Source organism: Polypterus senegalus, unplaced genomic scaffold (genome assembly GCF_016835505.1).
Source record: "Polypterus senegalus isolate Bchr_013 unplaced genomic scaffold, ASM1683550v1 scaffold_4088, whole genome shotgun sequence".
Taxonomy (NCBI): Eukaryota; Metazoa; Chordata; class Cladistia; order Polypteriformes; family Polypteridae; genus Polypterus; species Polypterus senegalus.
This window is the reverse complement of record NW_024381715.1, coordinates 1-18,565: the sequence shown is the minus strand read 5'-3', so window position 1 is coordinate 18,565 and position 18,565 is coordinate 1. Positions and strand designations below refer to the sequence as shown.

At 37.7% G+C, this 18,565-nt stretch overlaps 2 protein-coding genes across 4 annotated transcripts; both read left to right on the top strand.

The window, feature by feature from the left end:
- The first annotated feature begins 232 nt into the window (after positions 1-232).
- On the top strand, positions 233-11,701 carry LOC120520899. 3 transcript variants are annotated; one of them, XM_039742884.1, is made up of 9 exons: positions 233-855; positions 1,368-1,994; positions 2,507-3,133; positions 3,646-4,272; positions 4,785-5,411; positions 5,924-6,550; positions 9,338-9,964; positions 10,476-11,100; positions 11,610-11,701. In XM_039742884.1, the coding sequence occupies exons 1-8, from the start codon at positions 260-262 to the stop codon at positions 11,095-11,097; spliced, it is 4,980 nt and encodes a 1,659-aa protein (XP_039598818.1). In that variant the 5' UTR covers positions 233-259; the 3' UTR covers positions 11,098-11,100; positions 11,610-11,701. The 3 variants fall into 3 exon arrangements, with proteins under 3 accessions (XP_039598818.1, XP_039598817.1, XP_039598819.1); XM_039742883.1 differs by lacking the exon at positions 9,338-9,964 and adding an exon at positions 8,199-8,825 and having other exon boundaries at positions 235-855; XM_039742885.1 differs by lacking the exons at positions 5,924-6,550; positions 9,338-9,964 and adding an exon at positions 8,199-8,825 and having other exon boundaries at positions 236-855.
- Positions 11,702-16,160: 4,459 nt separating this feature from the next.
- LOC120520901 (TRPM8 channel-associated factor 2-like) lies at positions 16,161-18,561 on the top strand (the record flags this gene model as incomplete). The annotated part of the gene is made up of 3 exons (XM_039742886.1): positions 16,161-16,786; positions 17,298-17,924; positions 18,435-18,561. Coding segments are annotated over exons 1-3 (1,350 nt in total), but the record flags the coding sequence as incomplete, so codon positions are not given.
- Between the last annotated feature and the right edge of the window lie 4 nt (positions 18,562-18,565).

Genomic DNA, 18,565 nt, shown 5'->3' with positions numbered 1-18,565 from the left:
TTTAAAACTTATATATATAGAGAGAATTTAAAAAATGTTCTCTTATGGTAATAGAAACACATAGTGGAAACCTTAAATAAAGCTGATAGAAATAATTTGTGAATATTTGAATAATACATTAATAAAAATATGATTAGATGCTAGGAGGCAATAGCAAAGACATTTACAATATCATTTATAATAGCTTCAGTTAAAACAGTCCATTTTTTTACTGTCTTACAACAGGTCAAAAACAGGTCAAAAACATTTATCTGATCAGATGCCTGCAATTTTCCAGCTACTGGAGAACATAACTGTATTAGATTTGAACATTGAGGCAGACCCTGGAGAACTGGTAGTCAAGTCGACTAAGGCAATCCCTATCCTAAAAGACCAAGCTGGTGCAGTATTGATGGCTGCCACAGAATATGGGAAAGGTCGAATGGTAGTTTTTGGCCACGAGGCCTATCTAAAAGAGCCTAATATTCAGATGTTTATATGCAATTGTGTGAAATGGCTGAAATCGAATTCAAATGCTGTAGTGGGTATTCCTAAATACTGTGAGAGTGTTGCAAGCATTCTCACTGCAGCTGGCCACAAGGTGAAAATATCAGACAAGTTTGATAGCAGCATGGGAGTGTTCTTCGTTAATGGACAGGAACAAATCTCACAGCTCCCAGAACTTACTGAATTTATCAAGGGAGGTGGGGGAGTCATGATTGGAGCCCAGGCTTGGTGCTGGTGCAGTGAAAACCCAGGCAAAGATCCCTTGGCTCACTTTCCTGCAAACAAACTCACAGGATTAGCAGATATCTATTTTGGACCAAATAAAAGACCCCGGGGATATTTTACAATTCATATGACAACTTCTGGGGCGTGAGTATTATTGGATCACCTTTTTAAAGTATTGTTTATTAATTTCAGTGTGTTCTCCTGTTTTTTACAGTGATTATACATTTCATAATAAATTTCATATCCTCAGATAACTGAAATTCTGTTAAAGAAGTATTCAGATTATTGAGGAAGTTGTCCAATGAAACACACCTTAGTGGAAAGGTGTAAATGATATTTAAAATATTTTCTCCTCATTTTTATTTTGGTTTTGAAAACCTCCTCAATATTGGTAAATTACATGAATAAAAAGTATACCATATTCCTTTTTCAACTTTTTACAAGTGTCAGTGCTTCACTGAGTTTGGGAATAAAGTAGTTTGATAAGTTAATCAGCATTAAAGACTGCTGTATTATTAGCCAAGATTGATCTGACATGTTTTCATGCACTTTAAAAGAGAGCATTTTTTTTGTTCCTTAAGAAATAGCAATACAATATGTGCTATCATCTGACATTCATATGGCTTAAACTGTCTCATGTTTTTGTGTTACAACAGGCAAGAAATGGTTATAAAAACAACTCAACACATGCCTACAAGCTACAATCTGTTGGAGAACATCACTCATTTGGATTTGAACTTTAATGCAGACCCCGGAGAATTGGTTGTGAAGTCGAGTAAGGCAATTCCTATCCTGAAAGACCAGACAGGAGCAGTATTGATGGCTGCCACAGAGTATGGCAAGGGTCGAATGGTAGTTTTCGGCCACGAGCAATACCTAATGGCACCCCAGCTTCACACGCTTGTATGTAACTGTGTGAGATGGATGAAATCAAATCCAGATGCTGTCGTGGGTCTTCCAAAATTCTATGAGGGTGTTGCAAGCATTCTCACTGCCGCTGGCCACAAGGTGAAAATATCAGACAAGTTTGATAGCAGCATGGGAGTGTTCTTTGTTAATGGACAGGAACAAATCTCACAGCTCCCAGAACTTACTGAATTTATCAAGGGAGGTGGGGGAGTCATGATTGGAGCCCAGGCTTGGTGCTGGTGCAGTGAAAACCCAGGCAAAGATCCCTTGGCTCACTTTCCTGCAAACAAACTCACAGGATTAGCAGATATCTATTTTGGACCAAATAAAAGACCCCGGGGATATTATACAATTCATACAACAACATCTGAGGCGTGAGTATTGTTGGATCAGCTTTATTTTAATATTGTTTATTTATTTCAGTGTGTTCTTCATTTTTTTACTGTTATTATAAAGTTCATAATAAATTTCATATCCTCAGATAACTGAAATTCTGTTAAAGAATATTCAGATGATTTAGTATGTTGTCTAATGAAAGACAACTTAGTGGAAGGGTAGAAATGATATTTAAAATATTTTCTCCTTATTTTTATTTTGTTTTTGAAAACCACGTGAATGATGGTAAATTACATGAATAAAAAGTATGCCATATTGCTTATTCAACTTCTCACAAGTGTCTGCGTTTCACTGAGTTTGGGAATAAACTAATTTGATAAGTTAATCAGAATTACAGACTGCTCTATTATTAGCCGAGATTGATATGACATATTTTCATGCACTTTAAAAGAGAGCAATTTTTTTGTTCCTGAAGAAATAGCAATACAATATGTGCTATCATCTGACATTCATATTGTTTAAACTGTCTCATGTTTTTGTGTTACAACAGGCCAGAAAAGGTTATAAAAACAACTCAGCACATGCCTACAAGCTACAATCTGTTGGAGAACATCACTCATTTGGATTTGAACTTTAACGCAGACCCCGGAGAATTGGTTGTGAAGTCGACTAAGGCAATTCCTATCCTGAAAGACCAGACAGGAGCAGTATTGATGGCTGCCACAGAGTATGGCAAGGGTCGAATGGTAGTTTTTGGCCATGAGCAATACCTAATGGCACCTCAGCTTCACACGCTTGTGAGTAACTGTGTGAGATGGATGAAATCGAATCCAGATGCTGTCGTGGGTCTTCCAAAATTCTATGAGGGAGTTGCAAGCATTCTCACTGCCGCTGGCCACAAGGTGAAAATATCAGACAAGTTTGATAGCAGCATGGGAGTGTTCTTTGTTAATGGACAGGAACAAATCTCACAGCTCCCAGAACTTACTGAATTTATCAAGGGAGGTGGGGGAGTCATGATTGGAGCCCAGGCTTGGTGCTGGTGCAGTGAAAACCCAGGCAAAGATCCCTTAGCTCACTTTCCTGCAAACAAACTCACAGGATTAGCAGATATCTATTTTGGACCAAATAAAAGACCCCGGGGGTATTATACAATACATACAACAACATCTGAGGCGTGAGTATTGTTGGATCAGCTTTATTTTAATATTGTTTATTAATTTCAATGTGTTCTTCGTTTTTTTGCTGTGACTATACACTTCGTAATAAATTTCATATCCTCAGATAACTGAAATTCTATTAAAGAATATTCATATGATTTAGTATGTTGTCTAATGAAAGAAAACTTAGTGGAAGGGTAGAAATGATATTTAAAATATTTTCTCCTTATTTTTATTTTGTTTTTGAAAACCACGTGAATGATGGTAAATTACATGAATAAAAAGTATGCCATATTGCTTTTTCAACTTCTCGCAAGTGTCTGCGTTTCACTGAGTTTGGGAATAAACTAATTTGATAAGTTAATCAGAATTAAAGACTGCTCTATTATTAGCCAAGATAGATCTGACATGTTTTCCTACACTTTAGAAGTGAGCATTTTTTTTGGTCCAGAAGAAATAGCAATACAATATGTGCTATCATCTGACATTCATATTGTTTAAACTGTCTCATGTTTTTGTGTTACAACAGGCCAGAAAAGGTTATAAAAACAACTCAGCACATGCCTACAAGCTACAATCTGTTGGAGAACATCACTCATTTGGATTTGAACTTTAATGCAGACCCCGGAGAATTGGTTGTGAAGTCGACTAAGGCAATTCCTATCCTAAAAGACCAGACAGGAGCAGTATTGATGGCTGCCACAGAGTATGGCAAGGGTCGAATGGTAGTTTTTGGCCACGAGCAATACCTAATGGCACCTCAGCTTCACACGCTTGTGAGTAACTGTGTGAGATGGATGAAATCGAATCCAGATGCTGTCGTGGGTCTTCCAAAATTCTATGAGGGTGTTGCAAGCATTCTCACTGCCGCTGGCCACAAGGTGAAAATATCAGACAAGTTTGATAGCAGCATGGGAGTGTTCTTCGTTAATGGACAGGAACAAATCTCACAGCTCCCAGAACTTACTGAATTTATCAAGGGAGGCGGGGGAGTCATGATTGGAGCCCAGGCTTGGTGCTGGTGCAGTGAAAACCCAGGCAAAGATCCCTTGGCTCACTTTCCTGCAAACAAACTCACAGGATTAGCAGATATCTATTTTGGACCAAATAAAAGACCCCGGGGGTATTATACAATACATACAACAACTTCTGAGGCGTGAGTATTGTTGGATCAGCTTTATTTTAATATTGTTTATTAATTTCAATGTGTTCTTCGTTTTTTTGCTGTGATTATACAGTTCGTAATAAATTTCATATCCTCAGATAACTGAAATTCTATTAAAGAATATTCATATGATTTAGTATGTTGTCTAATGAAAGACAACTTAGTGGAAGGGTAGAAATAATATTTAAAATATTTTCTCCTTATTTTTACTTTGTTTTTGAAAACCACGTGAATGATGGTAAATTACATGAATAAAAAGTATGCCATATTGATTTTTCAACTTCTCGCAAGTGTCTGCGTTTCACTGAGTTTGGGAATAAACTAATTTGATAAGTTAATCAGAATTAAAGACTGCTCTATTATTAGCCAGGATAGATCTGACATGTTTTCCTACACTTTACAAGTGAGCATTTTTTATGTTCCTTAAGAAATAACAATACAATATGTGCTATCATCTGACATTCATATTGTTTAAACTGTCTCATGTTTTTGTGTTACAACAGGCCAGAAAAGGTTATAAAAACAACTCAGCACATGCCTACAAGCTACAATCTGTTGGAGAACATCACTCATTTGGATTTGAACTTTAACGCAGACCCCGGAGAATTGGTTGTGAAGTCGACTAAGGCAATTCCTATCCTGAAAGACCAGACAGGAGCAGTATTGATGGCTGCCACAGAGTATGGCAAGGGTCGAATGGTAGTTTTTGGCCACGAGCAATACCTAATGGCACCTCAGCTTCACACGCTTGTGAGTAACTGTGTGAGATGGATGAAATCGAATCCAGATGCTGTCGTGGGTCTTCCAAAATTCTATGAGGGTGTTGCAAGCATTCTCACTGCCGCTGGCCACAAGGTGAAAATATCAGACAAGTTTGATAGCAGCATGGGAGTGTTCTTTGTTAATGGACAGGAACAAATCTCACAGCTCCCGGAACTTACTGAATTTATCAAGGGAGGTGGGGGAGTCATGATTGGAGCCCAGGCTTGGTGCTGGTGCAGTGAAAACCCAGGCAAAGATCCCTTGGCTCACTTTCCTGCAAACAAACTCACAGGATTAGCAGATATCTATTTTGGACCAAATAAAAGACCCCGGGGATATTATACAATTCATACAACAACATCTGAGGCGTGAGTATTGTTGGATCACCTTTATTTTAGTATTGTTTATTTATTTCAGTGTCTTCTCCAGTTTTTTGCTGTGATTATACAGTTCATAATAAATTTCATATCCTCAAATAACTGAAATTCTATTAAAGAATATTCATATAATTTAGTATGTTGTCTAATGAAAGACAACTTAGTGGAAGGGTAGAAATGATATTTAAAATATTTTCTCCTTATTTTTTCTTTGGTTTTGAAAACCACGTGAATGATGGTAAATTACATGAATAAAAAGTATGCCATATTGATTTTTCAACTTTTCACAAGTGTCTGCGTTTCACTGAGTTTGGGAATAAACTAATTTGATAAGTTAATCAGAATTACAGACTGCTCTATTATTAACCGAGATTGATATGACATATTTTCATGCACTTTAAAAGAGAGCAATTTTTTTGTTCCTGAAGAAATAGCAATACAATATGTGCTATCACCTGATATTCATATTGCTTAAACTGTCTCATGTATTTGTGTTACAACAGGCAAGAAAAGGTTGTAAAAACAACTCAGCACATGCCTACAAGCTACAATCTGTTGGAGAACATCACTCATTTGGATTTGAACTTTAATGCAGACCCCGGAGAATTGGTTGTGAAGTCGACTAAGGCAATTCCTATCCTGAAAGACCAGACAGGAGCAGTATTGATGGCTGCCACAGAGTATGGCAAGGGTCGAATGGTAGTTTTTGGCCATGAGCAATACCTAATGGCACCTCAGCTTCACACGCTTGTGAGTAACTGTGTGAGATGGATGAAATCGAATCCAGATGCTGTCGTGGGTCTTCCAAAATTCTATGAGGGTGTTGCAAGCATTCTCACTGCCGCTGGCCACAAGGTGAAAATATCAGACAAGTTTGATAGCAGCATGGGAGTGTTCTTTGTTAATGGACAGGAACAAATCTCACAGCTCCCAGAACTTACTGAATTTATCAAGGGAGGTGGGGGAGTCATGATTGGAGCCCAGGCTTGGTGCTGGTGCAGTGAAAACCCAGGCAAAGATCCCTTGGCTCACTTTCCTGCAAACAAACTCACAGGATTAGCAGATATCTATTTTGGACCAAATAAAAGACCCCGGGGGTATTATACAATACATACAACAACATCTGAGGCGTGAGTATTGTTGGATCAGCTTTATTTTAATATTGTTTATTAATTTCAATGTGTTCTTCGTTTTTTTGCTGTGACTATACACTTCGTAATAAATTTCATATCCTCAGATAACTGAAATTCTATTAAAGAATATTCATATGATTTAGTATGTTGTCTAATGAAAGAAAACTTAGTGGAAGAGTAGAAATGATATTTAAAATATTTTCTCCTTATTTTTATTTTGTTTTTGAAAACCACGTGAATGATGGTAAATTACATGAATAAAAAGTATGCCATATTGCTTTTTCAACTTCTCGCAAGTGTCTGCGTTTCACTGAGTTTGGGAATAAACTAATTTGATAAGTTAATCAGAATTACAGACTGCTCTATTATTAGCCAAGATAGATCTGACATGTTTTCCTACACTTTAGAAGTGAGCATTTTTTTTGGTCCAGAAGAAATAGCAATACAATATGTGCTATCATCTGACATTCATATTGTTTAAACTGTCTCATGTTTTTGTGTTACAACAGGCCAGAAAAGGTTATAAAACAACTCAGCACATGCCTACAAGCTACAATCTGTTGGAGAACATCACTCATTTGGATTTGAACTTTAACGCAGACCCCGGAGAATTGGTTGTGAAGTCGACTAAGGCAATTCCTATCCTGAAAGACCAGACAGGAGCAGTATTGATGGCTGCCACAGAGTATGGCAAGGGTCGAATGGTAGTTTTTGGCCACGAGCAATACCTAATGGCACCTCAGCTTCACACGCTTGTGAGTAACTGTGTGAGATGGATGAAATCGAATCCAGATGCTGTCGTGGGTCTTCCAAAATTCTATGAGGGTGTTGCAAGCATTCTCACTGCCGCTGGCCACAAGGTGAAAATATCAGACAAGTTTGATAGCAGCATGGGAGTGTTCTTTGTTAATGGACAGGAACAAATCTCACAGCTCCCGGAACTTACTGAATTTATCAAGGGAGGCGGGGGAGTCATGATTGGAGCCCAGGCTTGGTGCTGGTGCAGTGAAAACCCAGGCAAAGATCCCTTGGCTCACTTTCCTGCAAACAAACTCACAGGATTAGCAGATATCTATTTTGGACCAAATAAAAGACCCCGGGGGTATTATACAATACATACAACAACTTCTGAGGCGTGAGTATTGTTGGATCAGCTTTATTTTAATATTGTTTATTAATTTCAATGTGTTCTTCGTTTTTTTGCTGTGATTATACAGTTCGTAATAAATTTCATATCCTCAGATAACTGAAATTCTATTAAAGAATATTCATATGATTTAGTATGTTGTCTAATGAAAGACAACTTAGTGGAAGGGTAGAAATAATATTTAAAATATTTTCTCCTTATTTTTACTTTGTTTTTGAAAACCACGTGAATGATGGTAAATTACATGAATAAAAAGTATGCCATATTGATTTTTCAACTTCTCAAGTGTCTGCGTTTCACTGAGTTTGGGAATAAACTAATTTGATAAGTTAATCAGAATTAAAGACTGCTCTATTATTAGCCAGGATAGATCTGACATGTTTTCCTACACTTTACAAGTGAGCATTTTTTATGTTCCTTAAGAAATAACAATACAATATGTGCTATCATCTGACATTCATATTGTTTAAACTGTCTCATGTTTTTGTGTTACAACAGGCCAGAAAAGGTTATAAAAACAACTCAGCACATGCCTACAAGCTATAATCTGTTGGAGAACATCACTCATTTGGATTTGAACTTTAACGCAGACCCCGGAGAATTGGTTGTGAAGTCGACTAAGGCAATTCCTATCCTGAAAGACCAGACAGGAGCAGTATTGATGGCTGCCACAGAGTATGGCAAGGGTCGAATGGTAGTTTTTGGCCACGAGCAATACCTAATGGCACCTCAGCTTCACACGCTTGTAAGTAACTGTGTGAGATGGATGAAATCGAATCCAGATGCTGTCGTGGGTCTTCCAAAATTCTATGAGGGTGTTGCAAGCATTCTCACTGCCGCTGGCCACAAGGTGAAAATATCAGACAAGTTTGATAGCAGCATGGGAGTGTTCTTTGTTAATGGACAGGAACAAATCTCACAGCTCCCGGAACTTACTGAATTTATCAAGGGAGGTGGGGGAGTCATGATTGGAGCCCAGGCTTGGTGCTGGTGCAGTGAAAACCCAGGCAAAGATCCCTTGGCTCACTTTCCTGCAAACAAACTCACAGGATTAGCAGATATCTATTTTGGACCAAATAAAAGACCCCGGGGATATTATACAATTCATACAACAACATCTGAGGCGTGAGTATTGTTGGATCACCTTTATTTTAGTATTGTTTATTTATTTCAGTGTCTTCTCCAGTTTTTTGCTGTGATTATACAGTTCATAATAAATTTCATATCCTCAGATAACTGAAATTCTATTAAAGAATATTCATATGATTTAGTATGTTGTCTAATGAAAGACAACTTAGTGGAAGGGTAGAAATGATATTTAAAATATTTTCTCCTTATTTTTTCTTTGGTTTTGAAAACCACGTGAATGATGGTAAATTACATGAATAAAAAGTATGCCATATTGATTTTTCAACTTTTCACAAGTGTCTGCGTTTCACTGAGTTTGGGAATAAACTAATTTGATAAGTTAATCAGAATTACAGACTGCTCTATTATTAACCGAGATTGATATGACATATTTTCATGCACTTTAAAAGAGAGCAATTTTTTTGTTCCTGAAGAAATAGCAATACAATATGTGCTATCACCTGATATTCATATTGCTTAAACTGTCTCATGTATTTGTGTTACAACAGGCACGAAAAGGTTGTAAAAACAACTCAGCACATGCCTACAAGCTACAATCTGTTGGAGAACATCACTCATTTGGATTTGAACTTTAATGCAGACCCCGGAGAATTGGTTGTGAAGTCGACTAAGGCAATTCCTATCCTGAAAGACCAGACAGGAGCAGTATTGATGGCTGCCACAGAGTATGGCAAGGGTCGAATGGTAGTTTTTGGCCATGAGCAATACCTAATGGCACCTCAGCTTCACACGCTTGTGAGTAACTGTGTGAGATGGATGAAATCGAATCCAGATGCTGTCGTGGGTCTTCCAAAATTCTATGAGGGTGTTGCAAGCATTCTCACTGCCGCTGGCCACAAGGTGAAAATATCAGACAAGTTTGATAGCAGCATGGGAGTGTTCTTTGTTAATGGACAGGAACAAATCTCACAGCTCCCAGAACTTACTGAATTTATCAAGGGAGGTGGGGGAGTCATGATTGGAGCCCAGGCTTGGTGCTGGTGCAGTGAAAACCCAGGCAAAGATCCCTTGGCTCACTTTCCTGCAAACAAACTCACAGGATTAGCAGATATCTATTTTGGACCAAATAAAAGACCCCGGGGGTATTATACAATACATACAACAACATCTGAGGCGTGAGTATTGTTGGATCACCTTTATTTTAGTATTGTTTATTTATTTCAGTGTCTTCTCCAGTTTTTTGCTGTGATTTTACAGTTCATAATAAATTTCATATCCTCAGATAACAGAAATTCTATTAAAGAATATTCATATGATTTAGTACATTGTCTAATGAAAGACAAGTTAGTGGAAGGGTAGAAATGATATTTAAAATATTTTCTCCTTATTTTTATTTTGTTTTTGAAAACCACGTGAATGATGGTAAATTGCATCAATAAAAGTATGCCATATTGCTTTTTCAACTTCTCGCAAGTGTCTGCGTTTCACTGAGTTTGGGAATATACTAATTTGATAAGTTAATCAGAATTAAAGACTGCTCTATTATTAGCCAAGATAGATCTGACATGTTTTCCTACACTTTACAAGTGAGCATTTTTTATGTTCCTTAAGAAATAACAATACAAAATGTGCTATCATCTGACATTCATATGGCTTAAACTATCTCATATTTTTGTGTTACAACAGGCCAGAAAAGGTTATAAAAACAACCCAGCACATGCCTACAAGCTACAATCTGTTGGAGAACATCACTCATTTGGATTTGAACTTTAACGCAGACCCCGGAGAATTGGTTGTGAAGTCGACTAAGGCAATTCCTATCCTGAAAGACCAGACAGGAGCAGTATTGATGGCTGCCACAGAGTATGGCAAGGGTCGAATGGTAGTTTTTGGCCACGAGCAATACCTAATGGCACCTCAGCTTCACACGCTTGTAAGTAACTGTGTGAGATGGATGAAATCGAATCCAGATGCTGTCGTGGGTCTTCCAAAATTCTATGAGGGTGTTGCAAGCATTCTCACTGCCGCTGGCCACAAGGTGAAAATATCAGACAAGTTTGATAACAGCATGGGAGTGTTCTTTGTTAATGGACAGGAACAAATCTCACAGCTCCCGGAACTTACTGAATTTATCAAGGGAGGTGGGGGAGTCATGATTGGAGCCCAGGCTTGGTGCTGGTGCAGTGAAAACCCAGGCAAAGATCCCTTGGCTCACTTTCCTGCAAACAAACTCACAGGATTAGCAGATATCTATTTTGGACCAAATAAAAGACCGGGGATATTATACAATTCATACAACAACATCTGAGGCGTGAGTATTGTTGGATCACCTTTATTTTAGTATTGTTTATTTATTTCAGTGTCTTCTCCAGTTTTTTGCTGTGATTTTACAGTTCATAATAAATTTCATATCCTCAGATAACAGAAATTCTATTAAAGAATATTCATATGATTTAGTACATTGTCTAATGAAAGACAACTTAGTGGAAGGGTAGAAATGATATTTAAAATATTTTCTCCTTATTTTTATTTTGTTTTTGAAAACCACGTGAATGATGGTAAATTGCATGAATAAAAAGTATGCCATATTGCTTTTTCAACTTCTCGAGTGTCTGCGTTTCACTGAGTTTGGGAATATACTAATTTGATAAGTTAATCAGAATTAAAGACTGCTCTATTATTAGCCAAGATAGATCTGACATGTTTTCCTACACTTTACAAGTGAGCATTTTTTATGTTCCTTAAGAAATAACAATACAATATGTGCTATCATCTGACATTCATATGGGTTAAACTGTCTCATGTTTTCTGTTACAACAGGCCAGAAAAGGTTATAAAAACAACCCAGCACATGCCTACAAGCTACAATCTGTTGGAGAACATCACTCATTTGGATTTGAACTTTAACGCAGACCCCGGAGAATTGGTTGTGAAGTCGACTAAGGCAATTCCTATCCTGAAAGACCAGACAGGAGCAGTATTGATGGCTGCCACAGAGTATGGCAAGGGTCGAATGGTAGTTTTTGGCCACGAGCAATACCTAATGGCACCTCAGCTTCACACGCTTGTAAGTAACTGTGTGAGATGGATGAAATCGAATCCAGATGCTGTCGTGGGTCTTCCAAAATTCTATGAGGGTGTTGCAAGCATTCTCACTGCCGCTGGCCACAAGGTGAAAATATCAGACAAGTTTGATAGCAGCATGGGAGTGTTCTTTGTTAATGGACAGGAACAAATCTCACAGCTCCCGGAACTTACTGAATTTATCAAGGGAGGTGGGGGAGTCATGATTGGAGCCCAGGCTTGGTGCTGGTGCAGTGAAAACCCAGGCAAAGATCCCTTGGCTCACTTTCCTGCAAACAAACTCACAGGATTAGCAGATATCTATTTTGGACCAAATAAAAGACCCCGGGGATATTATACAATTCATACAACAACATCTGAGGCGTGAGTATTGTTGGATCACCTTTATTTTAGTATTGTTTATTTATTTCAGTGTCTTTTCCAGTTTTTTGCTGTGATTTTACAGTTCATAATAAATTTCATATCCTCAGATAACAGAAATTCTATTAAAGAATATTCATATGATTTAGTACGTTGTCTAATGAAAGACAACTTAGTGGAAGGGTAGAAATGATATTTAAAATATTTTCTCCTTATTTTTATTTTGTTTTTGAAAACCACGTGAATGATGGTAAATTGCATGAATAAAAAGTATGCCATATTGCTTTTTCAACTTCTCGCAAGTGTCTGCGTTTCACTGAGTTTGGGAATAAACTAATTTGATAAGTTAATCAGAATTACAGACTGCTCTATTATTAACCGAGATTGATATGACATATTTTCATGCACTTTAAAAGAGAGCAATTTTTTTGTTCCTGAAGAAATAGCAATACAATATGTGCTATCACCTGATATTCATATTGCTTAAACTGTCTCATGTATTTGTGTTACAACAGGCAAGAAAAGGTTGTAAAAACAACTCAGCACATGCCTACAAGCTACAATCTGTTGGAGAACATCACTCATTTGGATTTGAACTTTAATGCAGACCCCGGAGAATTGGTTGTGAAGTCGACTAAGGCAATTCCTATCCTGAAAGACCAGACAGGAGCAGTATTGATGGCTGCCACAGAGTATGGCAAGGGTCGAATGGTAGTTTTTGGCCATGAGCAATACCTAATGGCACCTCAGCTTCACACGCTTGTGAGTAACTGTGTGAGATGGATGAAATCGAATCCAGATGCTGTCGTGGGTCTTCCAAAATTCTATGAGGGTGTTGCAAGCATTCTCACTGCCGCTGGCCACAAGGTGAAAATATCAGACAAGTTTGATAGCAGCATGGGAGTGTTCTTTGTTAATGGACAGGAACAAATCTCACAGCTCCCAGAACTTACTGAATTTATCAAGGGAGGTGGGGGAGTCATGATTGGAGCCCAGGCTTGGTGCTGGTGCAGTGAAAACCCAGGCAAAGATCCCTTGGCTCACTTTCCTGCAAACAAACTCACAGGATTAGCAGATATCTATTTTGGACCAAATAAAAGACCCCGGGGATATTATACAATTCATACAACAACATCTGAGGCGTGAGTATTGTTGGATCACCTTTATTTTAGTATTGTTTATTTATTTCAGTGTCTTCTCCAGTTTTTTGCTGTGATTTTACAGTTCATAATAAATTTCATATCCTCAGATAACAGAAATTCTATTAAAGAATATTCATATGATTTAGTACATTGTCTAATGAAAGACAACTTAGTGGAAGGGTAGAAATGATATTTAAAATATTTTCTCCTTATTTTTATTTTGTTTTTGAAAACCACGTGAATGATGGTAAATTGCATGAATAAAAAGTATGCCATATTGCTTTTTCAACTTCTCGCAAGTGTCTGCGTTTCACTGAGTTTGGGAATATACTAATTTGATAAGTTAATCAGAATTAAAGACTGCTCTATTATTAGCCAAGATAGATCTGACATGTTTTCCTACACTTTACAAGTGAGCATTTTTTATGTTCCTTAAGAAATAACAATACAATATGTGCTATCATCTGACATTCATATGGGTTAAACTGTCTCATGTTTTTGTGTTACAACAGGCCAGAAAAGGTTATAAAAACAACCCAGCACATGCCTACAAGCTACAATCTGTTGGAGAATATCACTCATTTGGATTTGAACTTTAACGCAGACCCCGGAGAATTGGTTGTGAAGTCGACTAAGGCAATTCCTATCCTGAAAGACCAGACAGGAGCAGTATTGATGGCTGCCACAGAGTATGGCAAGGGTCGAATGGTAGTTTTTGGCCACGAGCAATACCTAATGGCACCTCAGCTTCACACGCTTGTAAGTAACTGTGTGAGATGGATGAAATCGAATCCAGATGCTGTCGTGGGTCTTCCAAAATTCTATGAGGGTGTTGCAAGCATTCTCACTGCCGCTGGCCACAAGGTGAAAATATCAGACAAGTTTGATAGCAGCATGGGAGTGTTCTTTGTTAATGGACAGGAACAAATCTCACAGCTCCCGGAACTTACTGAATTTATCAAGGGAGGTGGGGGAGTCATGATTGGAGCCCAGGCTTGGTGCTGGTGCAGTGAAAACCCAGGCAAAGATCCCTTGGCTCACTTTCCTGCAAACAAACTCACAGGATTAGCAGATATCTATTTTGGACCAAATAAAAGACCCCGGGGATATTATACAATTCATACAACAACATCTGAGGCGTGAGTATTGTTGGATCACCTTTATTTTAGTATTGTTTATTTATTTCAGTGTCTTCTCCAGTTTTTTGCTGTGATTATACAGTTCATAATAAATTTCATATCCTCAGATAACAGAAATTCTATTAAAGAATATTCATATGATTTAGTACATTGTCTAATGAAAGACAACTTAGTGGAAGGGTAGAAATGATATTTAAAATATTTTCTCCTTATTTTTATTTTGTTTTGAAAACCACGTGAATGATGGTAAATTGCATGAATAAAAAGTATGCCATATTGCTTTTTCAACTTCTCAAGTGTCTGCGTTTCACTGAGTTTGGGAATAAACTAATTTGATAAGTTAATCAGAATTACAGACTGCTCTATTATTAACCGAGATTGATATGACATATTTTCATGCACTTTAAAAGAGAGCAATTTTTTTGTTCCTGAAGAAATAGCAATACAATATGTGCTATCACCTGATATTCATATTGCTTAAACTGTCTCATGTATTTGTGTTACAACAGGCAAGAAAAGGTTGTAAAAACAACTCAGCACATGCCTACAAGCTACAATCTGTTGGAGAACATCACTCATTTGGATTTGAACTTTAATGCAGACCCCGGAGAATTGGTTGTGAAGTCGACTAAGGCAATTCCTATCCTGAAAGACCAGACAGGAGCAGTATTGATGGCTGCCACAGAGTATGGCAAGGGTCGAATGGTAGTTTTTGGCCATGAGCAATACCTAATGGCACCTCAGCTTCACACGCTTGTGAGTAACTGTGTGAGATGGATGAAATCGAATCCAGATGCTGTCGTGGGTCTTCCAAAATTCTATGAGGGTGTTGCAAGCATTCTCACTGCCGCTGGCCACAAGGTGAAAATATCAGACAAGTTTGATAGCAGCATGGGAGTGTTCTTTGTTAATGGACAGGAACAAATCTCACAGCTCCCAGAACTTACTGAATTTATCAAGGGAGGTGGGGGAGTCATGATTGGAGCCCAGGCTTGGTGCTGGTGCAGTGAAAACCCAGGCAAAGATCCCTTGGCTCACTTTCCTGCAAACAAACTCACAGGATTAGCAGATATCTATTTTGGACCAAATAAAAGACCCCGGGGGTATTATACAATACATACAACAACATCTGAGGCGTGAGTATTGTTGGATCACCTTTATTTTAGTATTGTTTATTTATTTCAGTGTCTTCTCCAGTTTTTTGCTGTGATTTTACAGTTCATAACAAATTTCATAACCTCAGATAACAGAAATTCTATTAAAGAATATTCATATGATTTAGTACATTGTCTAATGAAAGACAAGTTAGTGGAAGGGTAGAAATGATATTTAAAATATTTTCTCCTTATTTTTATTTTGTTTTTGAAAACCACGTGAATGATGGTAAATTGCATGAATAAAAAGTATGCCATATTGCTTTTCAACTTCTCAAAGTGTCTGCGTTTCACTGAGTTTGGGAATATACTAATTTGATAAGTTAATCAGAATTAAAGACTGCTCTATTATTAGCCAAGATAGATCTGACATGTTTTCCTACACTTTACAATTGAGCATTTTTTATGTTCCTTAAGAAATAACAATACAAAATGTGCTATCATCTGACATTCATATGGCTTAAACTATCTCATATTTTTGTGTTACAACAGGCCAGAAAAGGTTATAAAACAACCCAGCACATGCCTACAAGCTACAATCTGTTGGAGAACATCACTCATTTGGATTTGAACTTTAACGCAGACCCCGGAGAATTGGTTGTGAAGTCGACTAAGGCAATTCCTATCCTGAAAGACCAGACAGGAGCAGTATTGATGGCTGCCACAGAGTATGGCAAGGGTCGAATGGTAGTTTTTGGCCACGAGCAATACCTAATGGCACCTCAGCTTCACACGCTTGTAAGTAACTGTGTGAGATGGATGAAATCGAATCCAGATGCTGTCGTGGGTCTTCCAAAATTCTATGAGGGTGTTGCAAGCATTCTCACTGCCGCTGGCCACAAGGTGAAAATATCAGACAAGTTTGATAACAGCATGGGAGTGTTCTTTGTTAATGGACAGGAACAAATCTCACAGCTCCCGGAACTTACTGAATTTATCAAGGGAGGTGGGGGAGTCATGATTGGAGCCCAGGCTTGGTGCTGGTGCAGTGAAAACCCAGGCAAAGATCCCTTGGCTCACTTTCCTGCAAACAAACTCACAGGATTAGCAGATATCTATTTTGGACCAAATAAAAGACCCCGGGGATATTATACAATTCATACAACAACATCTGAGGCGTGAGTATTGTTGGATCACCTTTATTTTAGTATTGTTTATTTATTTCAGTGTCTTCTCCAGTTTTTTGCTGTGATTTTACAGTTCATAATAAATTTCATATCCTCAGATAACAGAAATTCTATTAAAGAATATTCATATGATTTAGTACATTGTCTAATGAAAGACAAGTTAGTGGAAGGGTAGAAATGATATTTAAAATATTTTCTCCTTATTTTTATTTTGTTTTTGAAAACCACGTGAATGATGGTAAATTGCATGAATAAAAAGTATGCCATATTGCTTTTTCAACTTCTCGCAAGTGTCTGCGTTTCACTGAGTTTGGGAATATACTAATTTGATAAGTTAATCAGAATTAAAGACTGCTCTATTATTAGCCAAGATAGATCTGACATGTTTTCCTACACTTTACAAGTGAGCATTTTTTATGTTCCTTAAGAAATAACAATACAATATGTGCTATCATCTGACATTCATATGGGTTAAACTGTCTCATGTTTTGTGTTACAACAGGCCAGAAAAGGTTATAAAAACAACCCAGCACATGCCTACAAGCTACAATCTGTTGGAGAACATCACTCATTTGGATTTGAACTTTAACGCAGACCCCGGAGAATTGGTTGTGAAGTCGACTAAGGCAATTCCTATCCTGAAAGACCAGACAGGAGCAGTATTGATGGCTGCCACAGAGTATGGCAAGGGTCGAATGGTAGTTTTTGGCCACGAGCAATACCTAATGGCACCTCAGCTTCACACGCTTGTAAGTAACTGTGTGAGATGGATGAAATCGAATCCAGATGCTGTCGTGGGTCTTCCAAAATTCTATGAGGGTGTTGCAAGCATTCTCACTGCCGCTGGCCACAAGGTGAAAATATCAGACAAGTTTGATAGCAGCATGGGAGTGTTCTTTGTTAATGGTCAGGAACAAATCGCACAGCTCCCGGAACTTACTGAATTTATCAAGGGAGGTGGGGGAGTCATGATTGGAGCCCAGGCTTGGTGCTGGTGCAGTGAAAACCCAGGCAAAGATCCCTTGGCTCACTTTCCTGCAAACAAACTCACAGGATTAGCAGATATCTATTTTGGACCAAATAAAAGACCCCGGGGATATTATACAATTCATACAACAACATCTGAGGCGTGAGTATTGTTGGATCACCTTTATTTTAGTATTGTTTATTTATTTCAGTGTCTTCTCCAGTTTTTTGCTGTGATTATACAGTTTATAATAAATTTCATATCCTCAGATAACAGAAATTCTATTAAAGAATATTCATATGATTTAGTACATTGTCTAATGAAAGACAACTTAGTGGAAGGGTAGAAATGATATTTAAAATATTTTCTCCTTATTTTTATTTTGTTTTTGAAAACCACGTGAATGATGGTAAATTGCATGAATAAAAAGTATGCCATATTGCTTTTTCAACTTCTCAAGTGTCTGCGTTTCACTGAGTTTGGGAATATACTAATTTGATAAGTTAATCAGAATTAAAGACTGCTCTATTATTAGCCAAGATAGATCTGACATGTTTTCCTACACTTTACAAGTGAGCATTTTTTATGTTCCTTAAGAAATAACAATACAAAATGTGCTATCATCTGACATTCATATGGCTTAAACTATCTCATATTTTTGTGTTACAACAGGCCAGAAAAGGTTATAAAAACAACCCAGCACATGCCTACAAGCTACAATCTGTTGGAGAACATCACTCATTTGGATTTGAACTTTAACGCAGACCCCGGAGAATTGGTTGTGAAGTCGACTAAGGCAATTC